This window comes from Mobula birostris, chromosome 1 (genome assembly GCF_030028105.1).
Source record: "Mobula birostris isolate sMobBir1 chromosome 1, sMobBir1.hap1, whole genome shotgun sequence".
In the NCBI taxonomy this organism is placed as follows: domain Eukaryota; kingdom Metazoa; phylum Chordata; class Chondrichthyes; order Myliobatiformes; family Myliobatidae; genus Mobula; species Mobula birostris.
In genome coordinates, this window is record NC_092370.1 from 228,317,697 (window position 1) to 228,340,940 (window position 23,244).

At 44.8% G+C, this 23,244-nt stretch overlaps 1 protein-coding gene across 1 annotated transcript in view; it reads right to left on the bottom strand.

The window, feature by feature from the left end:
• Nucleotides 1–20,961: 20,961 nt before the first annotated feature.
• tshr (thyroid stimulating hormone receptor) overlaps nucleotides 20,962–23,244 on the bottom strand; it is an 83,495-nt gene continuing 81,212 nt past the window's right edge. The window contains exon 10 of the mRNA XM_072273157.1: nucleotides 20,962–22,452. Within this exon, the coding sequence (XP_072129258.1) occupies nucleotides 21,069–22,452 (1,384 nt within the window). The 3' untranslated portion in view covers nucleotides 20,962–21,068. The remainder of the gene's footprint in view (nucleotides 22,453–23,244) is intronic.

Below are 23,244 nucleotides of genomic sequence, written 5' to 3' on the forward strand. Positions count from 1 at the left end.
TTCTGTTGCTCTTTAAAAGTTTCCCAATCCTCCGGCTTCCCACTCATCTTTGCTATGTTATACTTCTTCTATTTTATTTTTATGTTGTCAATTACTTCCCTTGTCAGCCACTGCCTCCCCCTACTCCCCTTACAATCTTTCTTCCTCTTTGGAATGAACTGATCCTGCACCTTCCGCATTATTCCCAGAAACACTTGCCATTGCTGTTCCACTGTCATCCTTGCTAGGGAATTGTTCCATTGAACTTTGACCAGCTCTTCCCTCATAGCACCATAGCTCCCTTTGTTCAACTGTAATACTGACACTTCCGAGTTTCCCTTCTCCCTCTCAAATTGTAGATTAAAACTTATCATATTATGGTCACTACCTCCTAATGGCTCCTTTACCTCGAGGCCCCTGATCAAATCCGGTTCATTGCACAACACTAAGTCTAGAATTGCGTTCTCTCTGGTAGGCTCCAGTACAAGCTGTTCTAAGAATCCATCTCAGAGGGACTCCACAAACTCCCTTTCTTGGGGTCCAGTACCAACCTGATTCCTCCAGTCTACCTGCATGTTGAAGTCCCCCATAACAACTGTAGCATTACCTTTGCGACATGCCAAATTTAACTCTTGATTCAACTTACACCCTACATCCAGACTACTGTTTGGGGGCCTGTAGATAACTCCCATTAGGGTCTTTCTACCCTTAGAATTTCTCAGTTCTATCCATACTGACTCTACGTCTCCTGATTCTATGTCATCCCTCGCAAGGGACTGAATATCATTCCTCACCAACACAGCCACCCCACCCCCTCTGCCCATCAGTCTGTCCTTTTGATAGGACGTATACCTTGAATATTCATTTCCCAGGCCCTGTGCACTTGAAGCCATGCCTCTGTTATTCTCACAACATCACACTTACCAATTTCCAACTGTGCCTCATGCTCATCCACTTTATTTCTTATACTCCGTGCATTCATATACAATACTTTTAATTCATTACTCCCCTCATCTCCCATATCAGTTCCTATATTACTTGGCCATACTGTACAATCCCTTCTTGAGCTTTCTGCTCTGTTGATTCTGCTATCATTCTTAACTTTTCTTATTCTCACTTTCCCTTTATCTCCATCCTTATGTTTCCAGTTCGTCCCCTCCCCCCCCACTACTTAGTTTAAACACACCCATATTGCAGAGGCAAACCTGGCTGCCAGAATGCTGGTGCCCTGCTTATTAAGGTGCAACCCGTCCCTTTTGTACAATTCATCCTTACCCCGGAACATACCCCAGTGGTCCAAGAATGTAAATCCTTGCTTCCTGCACCAGTTCCTCAGCCACACATTCAGATCCATTATCTCCCTGTGAGGAAGATAAAGAATGGTAGGGTGAAGGAACCATGGGTGACAAGTGAGGTGGAAAATCTAGTCAGGTGGAAGAAGGCAGCATACATGAGGTTTAGGAAGCAAGGATCAGATGGGTCTATTGAGGAATATAGGGAAGCAAGAAAGGAGCTTAAGGGGCTGAGAAGAGCAAGAAGGGGGCATGAGAAGGCCTTGGCGAGTAGGGTAAAGGAAAACCCCAAGGCATTCTTCAATTATGTGAAGAAAAAAAGGATGACAGGAGTGAAGGTAGGACTGATTAGAGATAAAGGTGGGAAGATGTGCCTGGAGGGTGTGGAAGTGAGCGAGGTCCTCAGTGAATACTTCTCTTCGGTATTCACCAATGAGAGGGAACTTGATGATGGTGAGGACAATATGAGTGAGGTTGATATTCTGGAGCATGTTGATATTAAGGGAGAGGAGGTGTTGGAGTTGTTAAAATACATTAGGATGGATAAGTCCCCCGGGGCCTGACAGAATATTCCCCAGGCTGCTCCACGAGGTGAGGGAAGAGATTGCTGAGCATCTGGCTAGGATCTTTATGTCCTCATTGTCCATGGGAATGGTACCGGAGGATTGGAGGGAGGCGAATGTTGTCCCCTTGTTCAAAAATGGTATTAGGGATAGTCCGGGTAATTATAGACCAGTGAGCCTTACATCTGTGGTGGGAAAGCTGTTGGAAAAGATTCTCAGAGATAGGATCTCTGGGCATTTAGAGAATCATGGTCTGATCAGGGACAGTCAGCATAGCTTTGTGAAGGGCAGATCATGTCTAGCAAGCCTGATAGAGTTCTTTGAGGAGGTGACCAAGTATATAGATGAGGGTAGTGCAGTGGATGTGATCTATATAGATTTTAGTAAGGCATTTGACAAGGTTCCACACGGTAGGCTTATTCAGAAAGTCAGAAGGCATGGGATCCAGGGAAGTCTGGCCAGGTGGATTCAGAATTGGCTTGCCTGCAGAAGGCAGAGGGTGGTGGTGGAGGGAGTACATTCGGATTGGAGGGTCGTGACTAGTGGTATCCCACAAGAATCTGTCCTGGGACCTCCACTTTTCGTGATTTTTATTAACGACCTGGATGTGGGGGTAGAAGGGTGGGTTGGCAAGTTTGCAGACGACACAAAGGTTGGTGGTGTGGTAGATAGTGTAGAGGATTGTCAAGGATTGCAGAGAAACATTGATAGGATGCAGAAGCGGGCTGAGAAGTGGCAGATGGAGTTCAACCCGGAGAAGTGTGAGGTGGTACACTTTGGAAGGACAAACTCCAAGCAGAGTACAAAGTAAATGGCAGGATACTTGGTAGTGTGGAGGAGCAGAGGGATCTCGGGGTACATGTCCACTGATCCCTGAAAGTTGCCTCACAGTTAAGAAAGCTTATGGGGTGTTTGCTTTCATAAGTCGAGGGATAGAGTTTAAGAGTCGCAAAGTAATGATGCAGCTCTATAAAACTCTGATTAGGCCACACTTGGAGAACTGTGTCCAGTTCTGGTCGCCTCACTATAGGAAGGATGTGGAAGCATTGGAAAGGGTACAGAGGAGATTAACCAGGATGCTGCCTGGTTTAGAGAGTATGCATTATGATCAGAGATTAAGGGAGCTAGGGCTGTACTCTTTGGAGAGAAGGAGATGAGAGATGTAGAAGATAATAAGAGGACTAGATAGAGTGGATAGCCAGCGTCTCTTCCCCAGTGCAAATTCCTGGATCCCTGCGCTCCGATATGAAGCCAGTGTGTGCTGGATTGGACCCATGTGTGAAACAGTTCCCAGACTGACTGCTGCATAAACACCTTTGATTTGTTTAATCCCTTATTGCAATAACAGAAGACCAAAATACACTTAAGCACAGAACATGCCACTTGATCATGACTTCTGTGCTTAAAACAGTTCTTCAAATATTTTTGTGGCCATCTAGACTGAGCAACCTAACGTTTATAATTAGAAATATAATCTTTTTTATAAACAGAAAGAACAGTGGGAACTAGTTTAGTGAAGCGGTGACTAGGACAAATTATACAATTGACTGCAATAGATTGAATGTACAAATGTTTGTACTTTAGGCTTTAAGTGGAAAGCTATGGAACCATTTTATCCAATTGAATATCTAGGTACGAACGTTCAGTTTAGATTGGACATGGAACCCGAGATGAAGGATTAATGAGGCACATGCAAAATGCTGGAGGAACTCAGCAGGTCAGGCAGCATCTGTGGAAAGGAATAAACAGTTGACATTTTGGACTTGAGACCCTTCTTCAGGACTGGAAAAGAAGGGGGAAGATGCCAGAATAAAGAGGTGGAGGGAGGGCAAGGTGGACAGCTGGAAAGTGAATGGTGAAGCCTGGTTGGTGGTTGGGAAAGATAAAGGGATGGAGAAGAAGAAATCTGGTGAGAGAGGAGAGTGGACTATGGGAGAAAGGGAAGAAGGAGGGGCACCCTGGGGAGGTGACAGACAGATGATGAGAAGAGCTCAGTGTGGGGAATAGAAGAAGAGGGAAGGGGAAGAGGGAATAAAGATTACCAGAAGGAGAAATCAATGTTCATGCCTTGAGGTTGAGGCCCTTCTTCAGGACTGGAAAGGAAGGGGAAAGAGAGTGGCCTTGTCCTGTCAAAAAAGGAGGTCATAGGCCAACTTGTCGGCATGGGAACGGGGATAGGAATTAAAATGGTTAGCCACTGGTTAATTCTGCTTTTGGTGGATGGAGCAGAGGTGCTCAATAAAGTGGACCTCCAGTTGACATCATGTCTCACCAATGTAGAGGAGGCCGTAGCAGGAGCACTAGATACAGTAGATGGCCCCAGCAGATTCTCAGGCGAAGGGTTGCCTCACCTGGAAGGACAGATTGAGGCCTGGAATAGGGGTAGGGGAGGAGATGAAAGGGGCAGGTGTAGCATTTCTGTTGCTTGCAGGGATAAGTGCCAGTAGGGAGATTAGTGGGGAGGGAGCAATCCCCATGAAAAACAGGAAGCTGGAGTGGGGAGGGAGGGGGAAAAAGTAAGGATGTGTTTAGTGGTAGGATCCGGCTGATGATAGCAGAAATTGTGGAGAACGATGTGTTAGATGCAGAGGCTCAAGGGGTACTAGGTAAGGGCAAGAGGAACTTTATCCCTGTTAAGGCGGTGGGAAGATGGGGTGAGCGCGGATGTCTGGGAAGTGGAGAAGATGCAGGTGAGAGCAGCATCAGTGGTGGAGGAAGGGAACCTCCGTTCTTCAACTTCAATGTCCTGGAAAGGAGAGCTTCATCCTGAGGACAGAAGGAACTGAGAAAAGGGGAAAGCATTTTTACAGGAGACAGGGAGAGAAGATAGTTGTGGGAATCGGTAGGTTTATAAAAGATGTCAGTGGACAGTTTGTCTTCAGAGATGGAGACAGAGGGATCAGGAAACAGGAGGGAGGTGTCAAAAATGCACAAGTGAATTTAGGAGCAGGGTGGAAGTTAGAGGCAAAGTAGATGAAATTGTTTTATGATTCTTCAGTTAAATTCGATCAGACCTGGAGATCTTTCATTCAACATTTTCATTTAATGTAATTTTTTTTCTCTTGGTCCATATTTATATTCCCTTCTTGTTTTTTTTTTAACTGTTTTTAATGGAGGTCGGGTTTGAGGACGTGATTTTAAGTACTTTAACGCTACTTGTTTCCTAGTTAGCCCATTGCTTTGCTTTGCTTTTTAGTTTAGTTGCACGGTGGGTTTTTTTGGGGTTTCTTTTTTTCTTTTTCTATTGATATATATAAAAATTAGTATACTATTACACTACCTTGTTATTTTATGTTTAAATTGCACTGTTTGTATTAATTTTTTTCTATATTAATATTTCCTGTAATATATTATATTCTAACAGTGTATTAGTGCCTATATGGCTTACCTTCTGCGTACTTATTCAATAAAAAGATTTAAAAAGAAAAGAAGAGAAATTGTTGAGCTCAGTATGGGTGCATGAAGCAACGCCAATGTAGTCATCAATGTAGTGCAGGATTAGTGGGTTAAACATGTCCCCTCCTTTCAACACCTCATAATAATTTAGAATGTTTTATAGTCAATGAACTGCACCGCAGCCCGGATCTGTACAGTGTGAAGTAGAACTGATCAAATAATCTGATGGCATGAACACTGAATTCTCTAACTTCTGGTAATTTCTCCCTGCTCCTCCTTCCCTTCTCTTCCCTACCACCACCCCACCTCCGCATTCTGGCTCCCCCTTCACCTCTTCTCCTCACATGTCCATCACCTATCTCTCGTGTCCTCCCACTTTCCTTTCTCCAATTGTCCACTGTCCTCTATCAGATCTTTTTCTTCTTCAGCCCTGTACCTCTCCCACCTACCTCCTCATTCCTCCTCCCTCACCCACCCAACTTCCCCCTCACGTGGCTGCACCTATCACCTGCCCGCTGGTACTCCTTACCCCCTTACCCCCCAGTTACTTATCCTGGCTTCTTCCCTCTTCCTTCCCATCCTGATGAAGGATCTTGGCCCAAAACTTTGACTATTTATTCCCTCCGTGTGTGCTGCCTGACCTGCTGAGCTCCTCCAGCATTTTGTGGGTGTTGCTCTGTACCGGGATGCACATCGCTGCTGTACAGAATCAAATTTATTACCTCTGACTTACATGATATGGAATTTGTGATGCAGCAGCAGTACCGAGCAAAGGTAGAAAATGACCAAATTCCGAAAACAAATGAACAGCACAAAAGAAAGGAAAGGAATAAGGAGATTGGTTCATGAATCCAGGAACACTTCCAGTGATCTGACACAGTAGAGGAGAAAAAGCTGGTTGTTCCTAAATCATTGAATGCGAGTCTTTAGGCTCCTGTACCTCCTCCCTGGTGACAGTAATGAGAAAAGTGCATGTTCTAGACGTTGAGGGTCCTTTGTGATGGATTTTCAGTGAGAATTGAGAGGGCTGATGGGATCTTGGTTTAATTTCTTAGTGGTGAAGGAGTTTTGTCACTCCCAGTCTAGTCTGCATGTGATTCCAGCTGCATCCTCTATATTTAATAGGCACTGTACAGTGTGCCTTTTAGTTGTACAAATGATTTCTGCAAAGATCACTGTTTGAACTGTACTGCTATCACAAAACAATGAATTTCACAACATACAGCACCTATTAGAAATATCCCCCCGCCCCCCACCAAATTTGAACTAATTTGGCAGAGGGATGGGAACCAGGCTGAGGATGGGGTCGTTGGTATTCAAACAGAGGCAGTGTGTAGTGAGACTGCTAGCCAGGAGAGGCTGGTGATAGGGCAAAATTGCAGTCAAAAGGATGAGTTACAATGTAAAAGGCAGACAAAATCAAAAAGGGTGACTACAGGACTGAAATTTGAATATGCGCAGTATACAGAATAAGGTAGATGAACTTGTAGCGCAGTTACAGATTTGCATGTATGACGTTTCGTGCATCACCGAATTGTAACTGAAAGAAAATTACATCTGGAGGCTTAATGTCCGAGGGTACACATTGTATAGAAAGGACAGGCGGGAAGGCAGAGGGGATAGTGTGGCTCTGTTGGTCAAAAATGAAATCAAATCATTAGAATGAGGTGACATAGGGTTGGAAGGTGTTGACTCATTGTGGATAGAGCTAGGGAACTGCAAGGGTAAAAAGACCCTAATGGAAGTTATATACAGATACCCAAACAGTAGTAAAAATGTGGTCTACAAATTACAATGGGAGATAGTAAATATATTTCAAAAGAGCAATGTTACGATAGTTACGATAGATTTCAATATGCAGGTAGATTCTGAAAATTAGGTTGGTTCTGGATCCCAAGGGGGAGAATTTCTAGAGTGTATATGAGGTGGATTTTTAGAGCAGCTCGCGGTTGAGCTCTTTAGAGGATCAGCTACTCTGGATTGAGTGTTGTGCAATGAACTGGAATAGATTAGAGAGCTGAAGGTAAGGGAACCCTAATGGGCCAGTGGTCATAATATGATAGAATTCACCCAGCAATTTGAAAGGGAATAGCCGAAGTCAGAGGTATCAGTATTACAGTGGAGTTACAGAAGCATGAAGAGAGGAGCTCGCTGAAATTGATTGGAAAGGAACACTAGCACGGATGGCAGCAGAGCGGCAATGGTCGGAGTTCCTGGGAGCAATTCGTAAGGTGCAGGATATATATATCCCAAAGAGGAAGAGGCAGACTAAAGGCAGGATGACACAACCGTGGCTGACGAGAAGTCAAAGCCAACATAAATGCCAAAGAGAGGGCATATAATAGAGAAAAAAATTAGTGGGCAGTTAGAGGATTGGCAAGCTTATAAAAACCAACAGTAGGCAACTAAAAAAGATATAAAGACGGAAAAGATGGAATACAAAGGTAAACTAACCAGTAATATTAAAGAGGATACCTGAAGTTTCTTCAGATACATAAAGTGTAAAAGAGAGTTGAGAGTTGATAGTGGACTGCTGGAAAATGATGCTAGAGAGGTAGTAATGGGGGGCAACGAAATAGTGGATGAACTCAATAAGTATTTTGCATCAGTCTTTACTGTGGAAGACACTAACTGTATGGTGGAAGTTCCAGATGACAGGGGGCATGAAATGTGTGACGTTACCATAACTAGAGAGCAGGGTACTGGGAAACTGAAAGGTCTGAAGGTAGATAAGTCACCTGGACCAGATGGTTTACATCCCAGAGTTCTGAACGAGGTGGCTGAAGAGATCGTGGAGGCAATAGTAATGATCTTTCAAGAATCACTAGATTCTGGAATGGTTCTAGAACAGCGGTCCCCAACCACCGGGCTGCAGACCTGTACCAGGCCACAAAGCATGTGCTACCGGGCCGTGAGGAAACGATACGAGTCAGCTGCACCTTTCCTCATTCCCTGTCACGCACTGTTGAACTTGAACAGAGAGTTGCCAACTGTCCTGTATTTGCCAGGACATCCCGTATATTGGGCTAAATTGGTTTGTCCCATACGGGACCACCCTTGTCCCGTATTTCCCCCGCTAAGGTAGAGCGTTCCTATGAAACCTTTCGTGCCAAAATGGCGTGAAGCGAAGAAGCAATTACCAAATTTTTGAGCGTTCCCAGACCCAAAAAATAACCTAACAAATCATGCCAAATAACACATAAAACCAAAAATAAATAACATTAACATATAGTAAAAGCAGGAATGATATGATAAATACACAGCCTATATAAAGTAGAAATAATGTATGTACAGTATACTCAGGAAGATGAAGGCAAAACTGATTTGTGGGGGGAAAATTCGGCACGTACGCGCATGCGTATATCACATGCCACGTCATGCATGCGCACACAGGTGCCCACGCAAGGCTTCATGGTCATTGTAGTCTTTTGGGGGTAAAGTGTCCCGGGATTTGACTGCTACTTTTGTCCCTTATTTCGGAGTGAGAAGGTTGTCAACCTTAACTGCAAAAGACATGTTGAGGTGAGTTTAACCCGACTTGAACACCCCCCCCCCCCCCCCACCTCCGGTTGGCCGGTCCGCAAGAATATTGTCAATATTAAACCGGTCGGTGGTGCAAAAAAGGTTGGGGACCCCTGTTCTAGAAGACCAGAAAATTGCAAATGTCACTCCACTCTCCAAGAAGGGAGAGAGGCAGAAGAAAGGAAACTATAGACCAGTTAGTCTGACCTCAGTGGTTGGGAAGATGTTAGAGTTGATTATTAAGGATGAGGCCTCAGGGTACTTGACACATAATAAATCTTGCCTGACAAATCTGTTGGAATTCTTTGAAGAAATAACAAGCAGGATAGACAAAGGGGAATCTGTTGATGTTCCATATTTGGATTTTCAGGAGGCCTTTGACAAGGTGCCACACATGAGGCTGCGTAACAAGCAACAAGCCCATGCTATTATAGGAAAGATTCTAGTGTGGATAAAGCAGTGGTTGATTGGCAGGGGGCAAGGAGTGGGAATACAGGCAGCCTTTTTTTGGTTGGCTGCTGGTGACCAGTGGTGTCACCCAGGGTCCTGTGTTGGGACCACTTAGAGAATGGGTAAAGAACTCGCAGGTGGAATATAGAGTTGGTAAGTGTGTGGTCATGCACTTTGGTAGAAGAAATAACAGCATGGACTATTTTCTAAATGGAGGGAAATTCAAAAATCTGAGGCGCAAAGGGACTTAGGAGTCCTTGTGCAGGATTTCCTAAAGACTTATTTGCAGGTTGAGTCAGTGGTGAGGAAGTCAAGTACGATGTTAGCATTCATTTCAAGAGGACTAGAATATGACAGCAAGGAGGTAATGTTGAGGCTTTATAAAGTACTGGTGAGGGTTTAAGGAGTATTGTGAGCAGTTTTTAGCCCCTTATCTAAGAAAGGATTTTCTGACATTGGGGAAGGTTCAAAGGAGGTTTATGAAAATGATTTTGGGATTGAAAGGCTTGCCATATGAAGAGTGCTTGATAGCTCTGGGCCTCTACTCACTGGAATTCAGATGATTGAGGGGTGACCTCATTGAAACCTATTAAATGTTGAAAGGCCTCAGTAGAGTGGATTTCAGGAGGATGTTTCCAATGGTGGGGAGTCTAAGACCAGAGGACACAGCCTCAGAATAGAAGGACGTCCTTTAGAATGGAGGTGAGGAGAAATTTCCTTAGCCTGAGAGTGGTGAATCTGTGGAATTCTTTGCCACAGTAAACTGTGAAGGCCAGGTCACTGGGTATATTAATGCAGAAGTTGATAGATCCTTGACTGGCCAGGGTTTGAAGGGGTATGGGGAGAAGGCAGGAGATTAATGCTGGATCAGTCATGACGAAATGGCGGAGCAGACTCGATTGGCAAGGTTGCGTAATTCTGTTCCTATATCTTATTGTTTAAATAGAGACATGGGTTCATTGTCCATTCAGAATTGTGAAGGTGGAGGGAAAGACGCTGTTCCTGAAATGTTGAGTGTGTGTCTTCAAGCTCCTGTATCTTCTCCTTGATGGCAGCAATGAGAAGAGGAAATGTCCTGGGTGGTGGGGTGCCTGATGATGGATGCCATGTTGTGCCATTGTGGATTGTGTTGTGTGCTACTGTAAGAATACCAAATGAGACAAACTTAGAACTTAAAGTTCATCATTCATAATGTGTCAAGACCTTTGTACACATCACTACAACGTAACCTTGTGGTCCAACACTACCAAAGCTATCAAGCCAGGTTATCAATCCAAATTTAGCCAACAGTGCAGAAATGCATGCTAAAAGTGGTGCCAATTGGATTAAACTGCAATATGAGATGGTGTGAATGCAAGAGGCCAATGGATCAGATCAGTTCCACCATATCTAGTCATGGTGCACAATCAGACTAATGGAATGCAAAGCTATGAGCACTTCTCCATTCTCAGTGATGGCAGGACCAGCACAGGTTCTATAGACAAGACTGAGGTGTTCACAGCCATGTTGAGACAGAACATAGAACAGTACAGCACACTACCGCCCTTCCACCCCACTCCAAGATCAATCTAATGCTTCCTCCCCACATGGCCTTTTTCTATCATCCACGTGCCTACCTAAGAGTCTTTTAAATGCCTCTAATGTATCTGCCTCCATCACCACTCCTGGCAGGGCATTCCATGCACCCACCACTCTCTGTGTAAAAAAACTACCTCTAAAGCCACTATACTTCCCTCCAATCACCTTAAAATTATGCTTCTTCATGTTCGCCATTTTTGCCCTCAGAAAAAGTCATTGGCTGTCCACTCTATCAATACCTCTTATCATCTTATAACCCTCTATCGGGTTAAGAAGGTCCAAGTTTGTGAACTGTCTTCCTTTTGAGAGCTTTGTTATCACAAACACCAGTCTTCCAACAATTCAATTCCCTCTTTGTGAGCTATGGATACTATGAAGGCTGCAGGACCAGACAACATCCCAGTTATAATACTGAAGACCTGTGCCCGATCGGAATCAGGCTTATCACCACTGTCTCGTAGGACGTGAAATTTGTTCTTTTGCTCAGGAGCTAATCGCACTGGTAGCCAGAATGTTCAAGTGCAGTTATACACTGACACCTACCCCAAGCTGTTGAAGTTTGCATGGGTATGCTCTGTTCCACGAAAAGGAAGGATGAATTCAATCTGGCTTCCTACAGCACTCTGGGTCAACCCTAATCATCAGCAAAGTGACACCAAGACTCGTCAATAATTCCACCAAGATGTACTTAATTATTAATAACATGTTCACCAAAGCTCAGTTTGGGTTCTGCCAGCTCTAAATCTCATCGTCTCTCCTTATTTCTGTAATCTCCTCCAGCCCTACACTATACGCAGTTTCATTATCACCTTTCCATTCCAATAACTCCAGCCGTGTAGATAATGCCAGACCTTTCAATATTCGGTAGGTCGCAATGAGATTCCCCCTCATTATTCTCAGCACCAGTGAGTACAGGCCAAGCGCAATCAAATGTTCCTCATATGTTAGCCCTTTCATTCCTAGGATCATTCCTGTGAACCTCCTTTGGGGCCTCTCCAATGCCAACAAGTCATTTCTTAAATACGGAGCTTAGAACTCTTCACAATCCTCCAAGTGCGGTCTGACCAATGCCTTATAAAGCCTGGTTGAAAAATGCCTTTCAGAAGCTAAGGGGAAGCAGCATGATTAGGCTAAATACATGTCCCCCCATGCTTGTGGTCAAAAGACTGTGTTCAAGTTAACAGTTACTGTAAATATTGGGAAGCAGACACTTTCCTAACCCATCAGGCCAAAAAGTGAAGCTTGAGGCCAGGTGGATGTCTTACTTGTTTGTACTGGCAGCCAATTAAGTTCAGTGTGGGATGAGGCTGCTCAGGTTGCCAAAAGCAACGTTGCCTAGGATCGCCTGTGATGAACACGAGCAACAGTGAGCATTCCACATTGGAAGCAGACTCCTTCTGGTCAGACTTTCTTCTTGTTGGGTCAAAGATTGAAGCCCGAAGGTCAGTTGGAAGTCTGGAAGTCAGAAGGCTGGAGTTGGAGGACTGCCGGTTGGGTGGGAGGGAGGAAAATGGCTTGTTTTGCTGCTGTTGTCGTTATGTAGCGTGTTGTCTTCTGTGTTGTTCTGCTGAACATTGTGGGCATGCTGTGTTGGCACCGGCGTGTGTGGCGACACTTGCAGGCTGCCCCCAGCACGTTGTTAGGTGTGTTGGTTGTTAATGCAAATGGTACTTTTCACTGTACGTTTCTACATAAATGTGATAGATAAATCTGAAAGCACTAAACGTTGTGACTTGGTTGCTCACTGCGTTCTTTCAATGGGTCGGCGACCTCTGAGCTGTGCGGAGAACACTTCCAGGCTTTGGAGGTCTGGTGATGACGAGGGAAAAATGGGACCCAGGTGCAAACACAATTTGATCTCTTTTTCTGGGATGGCAAAGGCTTTGTCTATTTGATGCAAAATGCAGCAAACTACTTTTGGAATAGACAATCTTTAAGATTTGTTCAGTCTTCAGCTTTACCAACCACCGTTGCTGATGGTGGGACGTAGCTGTGTCCTACATAGATCACCTTTTTTCATGAGTACATTTAACCTGATCTCAGAGAGTGGCAAGTGTATTCTTTCTTGAAACATACTCACTCAAACATTCATCTATGTCCATAGATCCCTCAAAGCTGCTGTGCAGGTTGATCGGGTTGTTAAGAAAGTGTTGGCCTTCATTAGTTGGGGGACTGAGTTCAAGAGCTATGAGGTAATGTTGCAGCTCTATAAAACTCTGGTTAGACCGCACTGGAATATTGTGTTCAGTTCTGGTCGCCTCATTATAGGAAGGATGTGGAAGCTTTAGAGAGGGTGCAGAGGAGATTTACCAGGATGCTGCCTGGACTAGAGAGCATGACTTATGAGCACAGATTGAGTAAGCTAGGGTTTTTCTCTTTGAATCAAAACAGGATAAGAAGCAACTTGATAGAGACACAGATTGAGTGGATAGCCAGAGACTTTTTCCCAGGGTGTGAGTGGCAAATAAAAGGCGGCATAATTTAAAGGTGATTGGAGGCAAGTTTAGGGGGAATGTCAGAGGTAAATTCTTTTACACAGAAAGTGGTGGGTACATGGAAGGGGGCAGCCCACTTGGTAGATACAGATACATTAGGGACATTTAAGAAACTCCTAGCTATGGATGATTGAAAAATGGAAAGCTATGTGTGATCGGAGCTCGGAAATAGAAAGCCCGAGAGGCTAAAGATTGAAGTCACGGAATCCAGAGATAGAGGCCAAAGGTCATGTCTACAAGTTCAGGCCAGGGACAGAGGTTGGAGGTACAATGTCTGCGAGTTGGTGTTTCTGGGACTAAGGACTGGAGGCAGCTTGTCCTGGGGTTGAAAGACTGTCTGTGTGCGTGTGGGGATGGGTGTTTGGGAAAGAGGCTTGTTTTCCAGTTGTTCTTTTGTTCTGTTGTTGTGGCTGCTTGCATTGTTCTCTGGAACATTGTGGGCATTCCATGTTGGTGCCAGAATGTGTATGACAATTGTGGGCCTCCCCCAGCACATCCTTGGGTGTGGCGGTTGTTAAGGCAAACAATGCATTTCATCGTACGGTTGATATACCTGTGATAAATAAATCTGAATTTGAAGGGCCTGTTCCTACCCTGCTTAACTCTAACAGATTCTCCAAGTGTCCATCACTGCAGTTGGCTTCACATTTTTTGCGCCACCTATTTCTAACCTCCAGGTTCTAGTTGATAATTTAAAACAATAGCAACAGCCAATCTGCGGGAGGAACTCAGTGGGCCGAGCAGCATCTGTGTGGTTCTGTGAAGAAGTTCTCTTTCATGTTCCCCTTAAACATTTCACCATTCACCCTTAACCTATGACCTCTAGCTCTAGTCTCAGCTAACCTCAGAGGAAAAGCATGCTAGTATTTACCTTATCTATACCCCTCAAAATTTTGTACATCTCTATCAAATTTCCACTCATTCTGTCACACTCCAGGGGATAAAGTCTTAACCTATTCAATTATTCTATATAATTCAGGTCCTCAAGTTCTGGCAACATCCTTGTAAGTTTTCTCTGCACTCCTTCCATCTTATTGATATCTTTCCTATAGGTTAGTGACCAGAACTGAACACAATACTCAAAATTAGGCCTCACCAATGTCTTATACAATTTCAACATAACATCTCAACCCCTGTACTCAATATTTTGATTTATAAAGGCCAATATGCCAGAAGTTCTCTTTACAAACTTAGCTACCTGTGATGACACTTTCAAAGAATTAAGGATCTGTATTCTCAGATCCCTCTGTTCTACTGCACTCCTCAGTGCCCTTCCATTCACCGTGTAAGTCCTGGCCTGATTTGTCCTTCTAAAGTGAAAAACCTCACACTTATCTGCATTAAATTCCATCTGCCATTTTTCAGCCCACTTTTCCAGCTGGTCCAGATCCCGCTGCAACCTTTGACAGCCTTCATTACTGGTCTGCTACACCTCACATCTTGGTGTCATTAGCAAATTTGCTGACCCAGTTTACCATATTATCATCCAGATCATTGATATAGATGGCAAACAAAAGTGGACCCACTACCACTCCCTGTGGCATACCACCAGTCACAGGCCTCCAATCAGAGAGACAGCCATCTACAGCCATTCTGCAGCTTCTCCTGCAAAGTCAATGTCTAATCCAAATAACCACCTCATCCTAAATGCCGAATGACTGAACCTTCTTGACCAAATTCCCATGTGGGACCTTGCCAAAGAACATGTAGACAACACCCACAGCCTTGCCTTCAACCTTCCTGGTAACTTCCTCGAAAAACTCTCTAGGATTGGGTACTCAATGTTTCAGGTCAACACTCTGCATCAGGACTTGAAGGGTTAAACCTGCTCACTTGGCAGGGTGCTGTCTGATCCGTTGAGTACTTAATGGCACTCGGGGACTACTGATTGTGAGCAGGGTGTTGGGAGTCTGATGTCATTAGACAGGATCCTATTCCTGATGTAATTAGACAGGATTGATTGGTATCCAACTTGCTTTACATGGTACTACTGGACTGAGGTCTTATCTGAACCATGTGCAGCATGGTTTGTCACATCCAAATGTTACCTCATACTGCGTTCAGCGTGAGCTAACTTCTGACTAATGTATCCACATTTCTTTATGACTTGTCAAGTTCCCAAGGATCCATTGGAGGTTCATTAGAATGATCTCGGCTATGAAAGCATTAAAGTACGAACAGTGTTTGATGGCATTGGGCCTGTACTGGCTGGAGTTTAGAAGAATGAAGGGAGTATATTTTTGAAACCTATTGAATATTGAAAGGACTAAACAGAGTGGATGTGGAGAGGATGTTTCCTATAGTGGGTGACTCTAGAACCAGAGGGCACAGCCTCAGATTAAAAGGGTTTCCCTTTAGAACAGGGGTGAGGGGATTTTTTTTAGCCAAAGGATGGTTTAGTCTGTGGAATTCATTGCCACTGATAGCTGTGGAGGCCAAGTCATTGGGTATGCTTGAAGTGGATGTTGATAAATTCTCGATTATTAAGGGCTCTAAAGGTTACAAGGAGAAGGCAGGAGAATGGGGTTGAGAGAAACAATAAATCAGCTTTGATGCAATGGCGGAACAGGCTCAAAAGCTTACGTCTGTTCCTCCGTCTTAAAAGCCCGTCTTATGGTCTTGTGATAAACCTCCTTAACACAGTAGTAAACTAATTCTGAACCTACTGCCTACAGAACCTGAAGGCAATCTGCAGGCTCTTGTATCAGAAAGCAACATTCTTGGATTCCAAGTTAATGTTCAAAAGGTAGTCCCTCAGGAAGGCAGCGTCCAGCCTCAAGGATCAAGTTTATATGCCATATACATCTACGTGTATGAGGTTATTTCCTGTGGTGTGTTGGTCAGGGCGTGACTTGCAACAAAACAGAGAACCTCACCACCCAGGACATGCCCTGTTCTCATCACTGCAAACATGGAGGAGGTGCAGGAGCCTGAAGATATACACTCCAGGTTTTAAGAACAGCTTCCTCCACTCTGCCATCCGATTTCTGAACGGTCCATGAACCCATGAACATTATCTAATGATTTTGCTCTTGCTTTGCACCATTTATTATTGTATCTTTATTTTAATTTATAGAAAATTTTATATATTGCCACAAAACAACACATTTCACAACATAAGGGCAATTACCAAGTCAGAATTTTTGCTTTATTTATCACTTAAGTTGCTCTTCCATGTCTTTATACAAAGTTGCACATTGCGATGTGTGGAGTCCGAAACAAGATGAAGACATTCAGCTCACCAGATCGCTGGAATCCCCCGCTGAATATCCCTTTGGAAACTCCGTGGTTATCAGTAAATAGGAGGTCAGTGTGGACCGGATGGGCCAAATGGCCTGTTTCTGTGTTGTATCTCTCCAGTGTTCTATTCTCATGGGCAACATTCATGCTGATACAATTGTATTTCTGTTATATTGACTGTCCTATTGTACATACTATTAATTACAAATTTCTCTAAATTGCACATTTAGATGGAGACAAAACGTAACAATTTTTTACTCCTCATGTATATGAAGGATGTAAGTAATAAAGTCAATTCAATTCAATTCAATTCACACAAAATGCTGGAGGAACTCAGCAAGTCAGGCAGCATCTATGGACATGCATAAAGAGTTGATGTTTCAGGAACAGACCCTTCATCAGGACTGGAAAGGAAGGGGGCAGAAGTCAGAATAAGGTGGGGAGAGGGGAAGGAGGTTGCAAGTTAATGTTCACACTTCACAGAAACATCTCAACTGTAAATTCTGTGTGTACTTTCTGTTCATTTGGTGAAGGGTGTTAGTGTTTGGAACTCCATCAACAACCAGTGGACCCTAGAGCAGAGAAAGGGAGTCTAAATCCAGAGGGCATAGTTTTAAAGTGAGACAACATGAATTTAAAGGGGGCCTGTACCTTGTGTTGGTTTCCTTCAGTTTTTTGGTGTTTTCTTTCATGTGGTTGATTGGCGTTTTTTTAATGAATTTTTTTATTGTGTGTGTGTGTGGGGGTGGATTTCATGCTGTCATTTTCTTCTGTAAATGAGGGAGTCAGGGATTGTTATGTGCAGGGGATCATTGATTGTATTAGTGGCTGCTTTTTGCTGCAGGTGAGGGGGGATTTTTGGGGTCTGCATGTTTTGGTTCTTTTCTTTTTTGTGCCGGGGGGTGGTGGTTGGGAATTGATATCTTTCCTTTCATCAACACCCATGGTCTTTCTGTATTTAATGACTATCTTGAGAAGACGAATATCAAAGATGTATTGCATGTGCATACTTCCACAATAACATGAACCTTTGAGGGGCAACTCTGTCCACACAGAAGCGGGTATGTGAAACAAGCTGCCAGAGGAAGTGGGTTGAAGGAGGTACAGCCAAACACCAATAAACAGTTAGACAACTTGGTCAGTTTGTGCTGAAACTGTTTGTATCTGTACTATGTCACTCTACCACATCACATTGGACCCAAATAGAGAGCAATCTCTAGCATCCCCTGATGTTACAGCAGAGGAGTTAACACCAATGTGATCTGTGTGTAATGTACATGAATGATGCTGGTATTGTGGTCCTGCTGGGGGAAATTTACCTTTGAGTCCTTAACCAAGTCACATTCACTGAAGTCAATTCTTAACACAATGAGGCAGGATGTTACAAGCACTGCATGGTTAACATAATGCTTTACAGTGCCAGCAACCAGAAGATCAGTATTCCATTCTCACCACTGTCTGTAAGGAGCTTGTATGTCCTCCCCATAGTTGAGGGTTAGGGTTAGTCAGGGTTAGCAGTCCTGTAATGAAAATCCAATTTCCCCTGGGATCAATAAAGTATGACTATGAAGAGTCTTGGCCTGGAATGATAACTATTTATTCCCCTGCCACAGATGCTGCCTGACCTGCTGAGTTCTTCCAGCATCTCCTGTGTCGCTCTGGATTTCCAGCATCTGCATCTCTTCTTTTGTGTCTAGAGTTAGTGGGTGGGAAGTGCACCGACACTTGTGGGCTGCTCCCAGCACGTCTTCAGTCTGTGTTGATGCAAAGCAATGCATTTCACTGCATTATTTCAATATACGTATGGAGAGGGTCAGTTATTTCAAGCTCCTTGACGTTATCATTTCAGAGGATCTGTCCTTGGTTCAGCACGCAATTGGCATTACGAAGCCTCTGCCAACAGTTGCAATTGGACTTTAAAGATTAGTTTTAGTTGTCACATGTTCAAAGTAAATTTATTATCAAAGTAATATATGTCACCATATACAACTCTGAGATTCATGCAGGCATTCACAGTAGAACAGAGGAATGCAGTAGAATCAATTAAACTACACACAAAGACTGACAAAGTGAAAAAGACAAACTGCAAATGCAAAAAAAACTCCAAATAATAATAAATAAATAATACTAAGAACATGAATTGTAGTTCTATAGGTTGTGGAATCAATTCGGCTTTGAGGTGAGTGAAGTTATCCACTGGTTCAGGAGCCTGATGGTTGAGGGGCAGTAACTGTTCCTGAACCTGGTGGTGTGGGACCTGAGGCTCTCGTACCTCCTTCCCGATGGCAGCAGCGAGAAGAGAGCATGGCCTGGATGGTGGAGACCCTTGATGCTGCTTTCTTGTTACGAAGAATGCACGGCAGCACCTTTACTTTCTAAGTTTGCGATATTCAGCACATCATCTTACACTTTGGCAAACCACAATAGATGCACAGTGGAGAGAATGGACTGCCTGCTACGGAAATATCAACACCCAAGAACAGAAAAGCCTGCAAAAAGTAGTGGACACAGGCCAGTCCATCACAGGAAAAGCCCTCCCCACCATTAAGAATATCTACAAAGAGTGCTGCACCATCCAGGCCATGCTCTCTTCTCGCTGCTGCCATCGGGAAGGAGGTACGAGAGCCTCAGGTCCCACACCACCAGGTTCAGGAACAGTTACTGCCCCTCAACCATCAGGCTCCTGAACCAGAGTGGATAACTTCACTCACCTCAACGCTGAATTGATTCCACAACCTATAGAACCACAACTCATGTTCTTAGTATTACTTATCTATTATTACCTGGGTTTTTTTTTGCATGTCCAGTTTGTCTTCTTTTTCACTTTGTCAGTCTTTGTGTAGTTTAATTGATCCTACTGCATTTCTGTTCTACTGTGAATGCCTGCATGGATCTCAGAGTTGTATATGGTGACATACTACTTTGACAATAAATTTACTTTGAACATGTGACAACTAAAACTAATCTTTAAAGTTGAATTGCAACCGTTGGCAGAGGCTTCGTGCAAGCAGAGCAATTTTATTTTATCTGTGGACAAGATGTGTTACAAACTGTAACTGGCTGGGTATTAGAAGGGATAAGTGACTCAAAGTTAACGAGGCAATCGCTCCCCAGTCTGTGCTCAAACCAGGGCTTATTAGTAGGCGGCATGGTAACAAAGCCATTAGTGCAACACTTTACTGCACCTGCTGTAAAATTAGGGTCCAATTCCTGCCCCAGTCTGTAAGGAGTTTGTACGTTCTCCCTGTAACTATGTTCCAGGAAAGCTTCTCTAGGAAGGACAGATTGAGCAAGCTAGGGCTTTTCTCTTTGGATGAGAGGTGTACGAGATGATGAAAAGCATAGATCAAGTGGACAGAGAGACTTTTCCCAGGGTGGAAATGCCTTATACAGGAGGGCATAACTTTAAGGTGATTGGAGGAAAGTATAGGGGCGATGACAGAGGTAGGTTTCTTACACAGAGACTGTTGAGTGTGTGGAGCACCCTGCCAGGGGTGGTGGGAGAGGCATATACATTAGGGTCACTTAAGAAACTCTCAGGTAGGCATGCGGATGATAGAAAAATAGAGGACTCACAGTATGTGGAAGGGAAAGATTAGACTGGTGATGGAGTACTTCAGCACAACATTGTGGGTCAAAGGGCCTGTAATGTTCTGGATGCTATGAAAGGACCTCTTATATAGTAAATATAAACCCCTGGTCTCTCAGTTTACTTTGTTGTGGCCTTTGCACTTTATTTGGCTCCCCGCACTGTGCAGTCTCCGTATCACTATATTCTCCATTCCGTTATTGCTCTTCCATTTGGACGAACTGCGATGTACTTATGCTTAGTATGATCTGTATGGATGGCACGCAATAAAAAAAACTTTCTCTGTATTATAAGCCAATTACTATGGAACGGGCAGTCCAATTCTAGACTAAACTGCACCAGCGGTTGCTGTGGGGCTCTGGAAACAGGACCGCGGTGGAGGGGGCTGCTCCTCAAGTTCTGCCTGCACTTCAGCCGCACGCCCCTGATCCACGGTCACCCGGTAGAGATGGCTAGGTCACTCGAGGAATCTGGTGGTCTGCGTGCAGCTGGGGTGGCCAAGCTGGCCATTCACGGGTCCGGGCAGTGGGCAGTTGAGGGCTCCGTCTGACCCGACTGCCTGTCCCTCTTTCGGGGTTACCTCCGTGCCCCGGGCTTCTTGAAGAAAGAGCACACAGTCTCTGTGGACACAGTGGGGAGTTCAGAGAGTGGTGGGCCCTGAAGGGGCTGAATGATTTACAGATAATAATAATCATAGTTTAATATGGAATTGCAAGTAGCTTTGTAAACCTCTAATTATTCTATGTATTTTTGTTAGTGAATAAACTTAAATATATTGGTGAAGAAACAGTACTGTGATTCCTCATTCTAAGTTGAATTAGACCCACTTTCCCCCTGGGCTGCTGTTAATGGCTCACCTCAATGCACCATTTGGACCGAGCACTAGGTGGGGGTAACTGAACCTTCTCATGGCAGTATAAACATCAGTGCATTCCACAAGGTTTGTTTGATGAGCTGTCCACTCTCACAGTTCGGTCTCTCGGCAACCTCGGCTGGCTGCCGCCACTTGCTGGCAGTTGCCACGGTATCGGCGGAGGCTGCAGGACGCGCGGTCGCGGCTGGAGGAGGAGCCGTTCTTCCCGCCGGGGACGGCCTGCCCCTGGTAGAGCTGTGCCCGCCGCTGGCAGAGGCCCACCCTGCTCAGCAGGATGAAGACGTCCCTGCGGAAGGCCCTGGTGAAGATGGCATAGAGGAAGGGGTTGGCGCAGGAGTTGAGTGGGTAGAAGAGAACCAGCAGTATCTTGGAGTTGGTCACCGTGATCAGGGGCTTGTGCAAGACGGCCGAGAGCGCGTAGAAGGAGATGGGGGCCATGCAGGTGAAGTCAGTGAAGATCAACACCGCCATCCTCTTGGCGATTCTGGTGTCCTTGCCTCCGGCTTTGTAGTGGGGGCTCTTCACTCTGAGGTAGATCTTCACGTAACAGGCACAGATGACCATAAAGGCCACAATGTTGAGTAAGAGCACCAGGACCACATAGCCCTGGGCCAGCAGGGTCCCCGTGTCCATCGGCAGGCAGATGCTGACCTTGATGTAGCTGCTGACCCCCACTATGGGGAGGACGGCCAGCGCGAAGCACAGCAGCCAGCCCCCGGCCACAATGGCAGCAGCGTGGCGCAGCCGTACTTTCCGGTCCAGGCGCATGGCAAAGTTGATGGTGTACCAGCGCTCCACCGTGATGGCGGTGAGCGTGTAGACTGAGAACTCGCTGGCGAAGACGCTGAAGAAGCCGGCCGAGTTGCAGCCAGCACCTGTCTGCCAGTCGATGGCATAGTTGTAGTACTCGCTCCTGGTGTAGAGGTCCACCGAAGCGATCTGGAGCAGGTAGACGCCCATGCAGAAGTCTGCGAAGGCCAGGTTACACATCAGGAACCTGGGCACTGTCAGCTTGTAGCGGCTGGTGAGCAGAATGAGGAGAACAAAGATGTTCCCTGCTATAGCCAACAGATTAACAAACCATACAATAGCCCGTAAAGAGTTGTAACCCATAATGTCCTCGCAGGGATTGAACTCATCTGGTTCTGGCCGGCAGACAATCTCCTCACCACCTCCACACACCATGTAGTCATAATGGCTGTCAAAAGCTTGCATGTGGTCTTCCTGAGGGTTCTTCAGCTCCTGACCAAAGCCAACATCTCCATCTCCTTGTTCCTCAAAGAACACGTAATAGTGGGAATTGCTGTGGAAATCTTGGCGTTTCAGGCCCTGCTGAGGGCTGTGTTTGTCTGTGTTACCCTCTGTGTAGTCCTGGTAAAAGGCCCCTTCGTACAAGGTGAAGGACCTTCTCCTTCGGAAACCATGGCCAAGGGTCTGGTTGCACATCAGGGACTCCAGAAGCCTGTAGGGTAAACTGAGGACCAGGAAGATGCACGTTAGTCTTGGAACATCAAACCCTTAGAAAATCATGCTGAAGGAAATCAAAACAGGACAGGCATTTCATCATCACTATTTTATTGGAAAGAGGATTCCAATTGTAAGATTGGAAGGCCAAACTAGAAGACCATAATACATAGGAACAGAACTAAGCCATTTGGCCTGTTGAGTGTGTTCTGCCATTCCATTGTGGCTTATTTATTATCCCTCTTAACCCCATTCTCCTGCCATCTCCCTGTACTTGATAATCTTACTAATCAAGAACCCAATGTCTTGGTCTCCACAGTTGTATGTGGCAAGGAATTGCACAGATTTAGCACCCTCTGGCTAATTAAATTCACCCTCATCTCTGTTCCGAAGGGACATCCTCCTATTCTGAGGCTGTGCCATCTGATCCTAGTCTCTCCAACTATTGGTAACATCCTGCCCACATCCACTCTCTCTAGGCCTTTCAATATTCCATAAGTTTCAACGAGATCCCTTCTCCACCTCATTCTTCTAAACTCCAGTGAGTACAGTTTCAGAGGCATCAAACGCTCCTCATATATTAACTCTAGCCATTCCCGTGAAGGCAGAGCAGAAGGTTAATAGTATGATTCTTAGCAGTGTGGAGGAACAGAGGGAGTTTGAGGTTCATGTCCATAAATCCCTTAAGAGTTGATATGCAAGTTGATAGGAAGGTTAAGAAGGCATGTGGTGTGCTGGCCTTCACTGATTGGGGGCCCTGAGTGCAAGAGCTGCAAGGTAATATTGCAGCTCCATAACACTC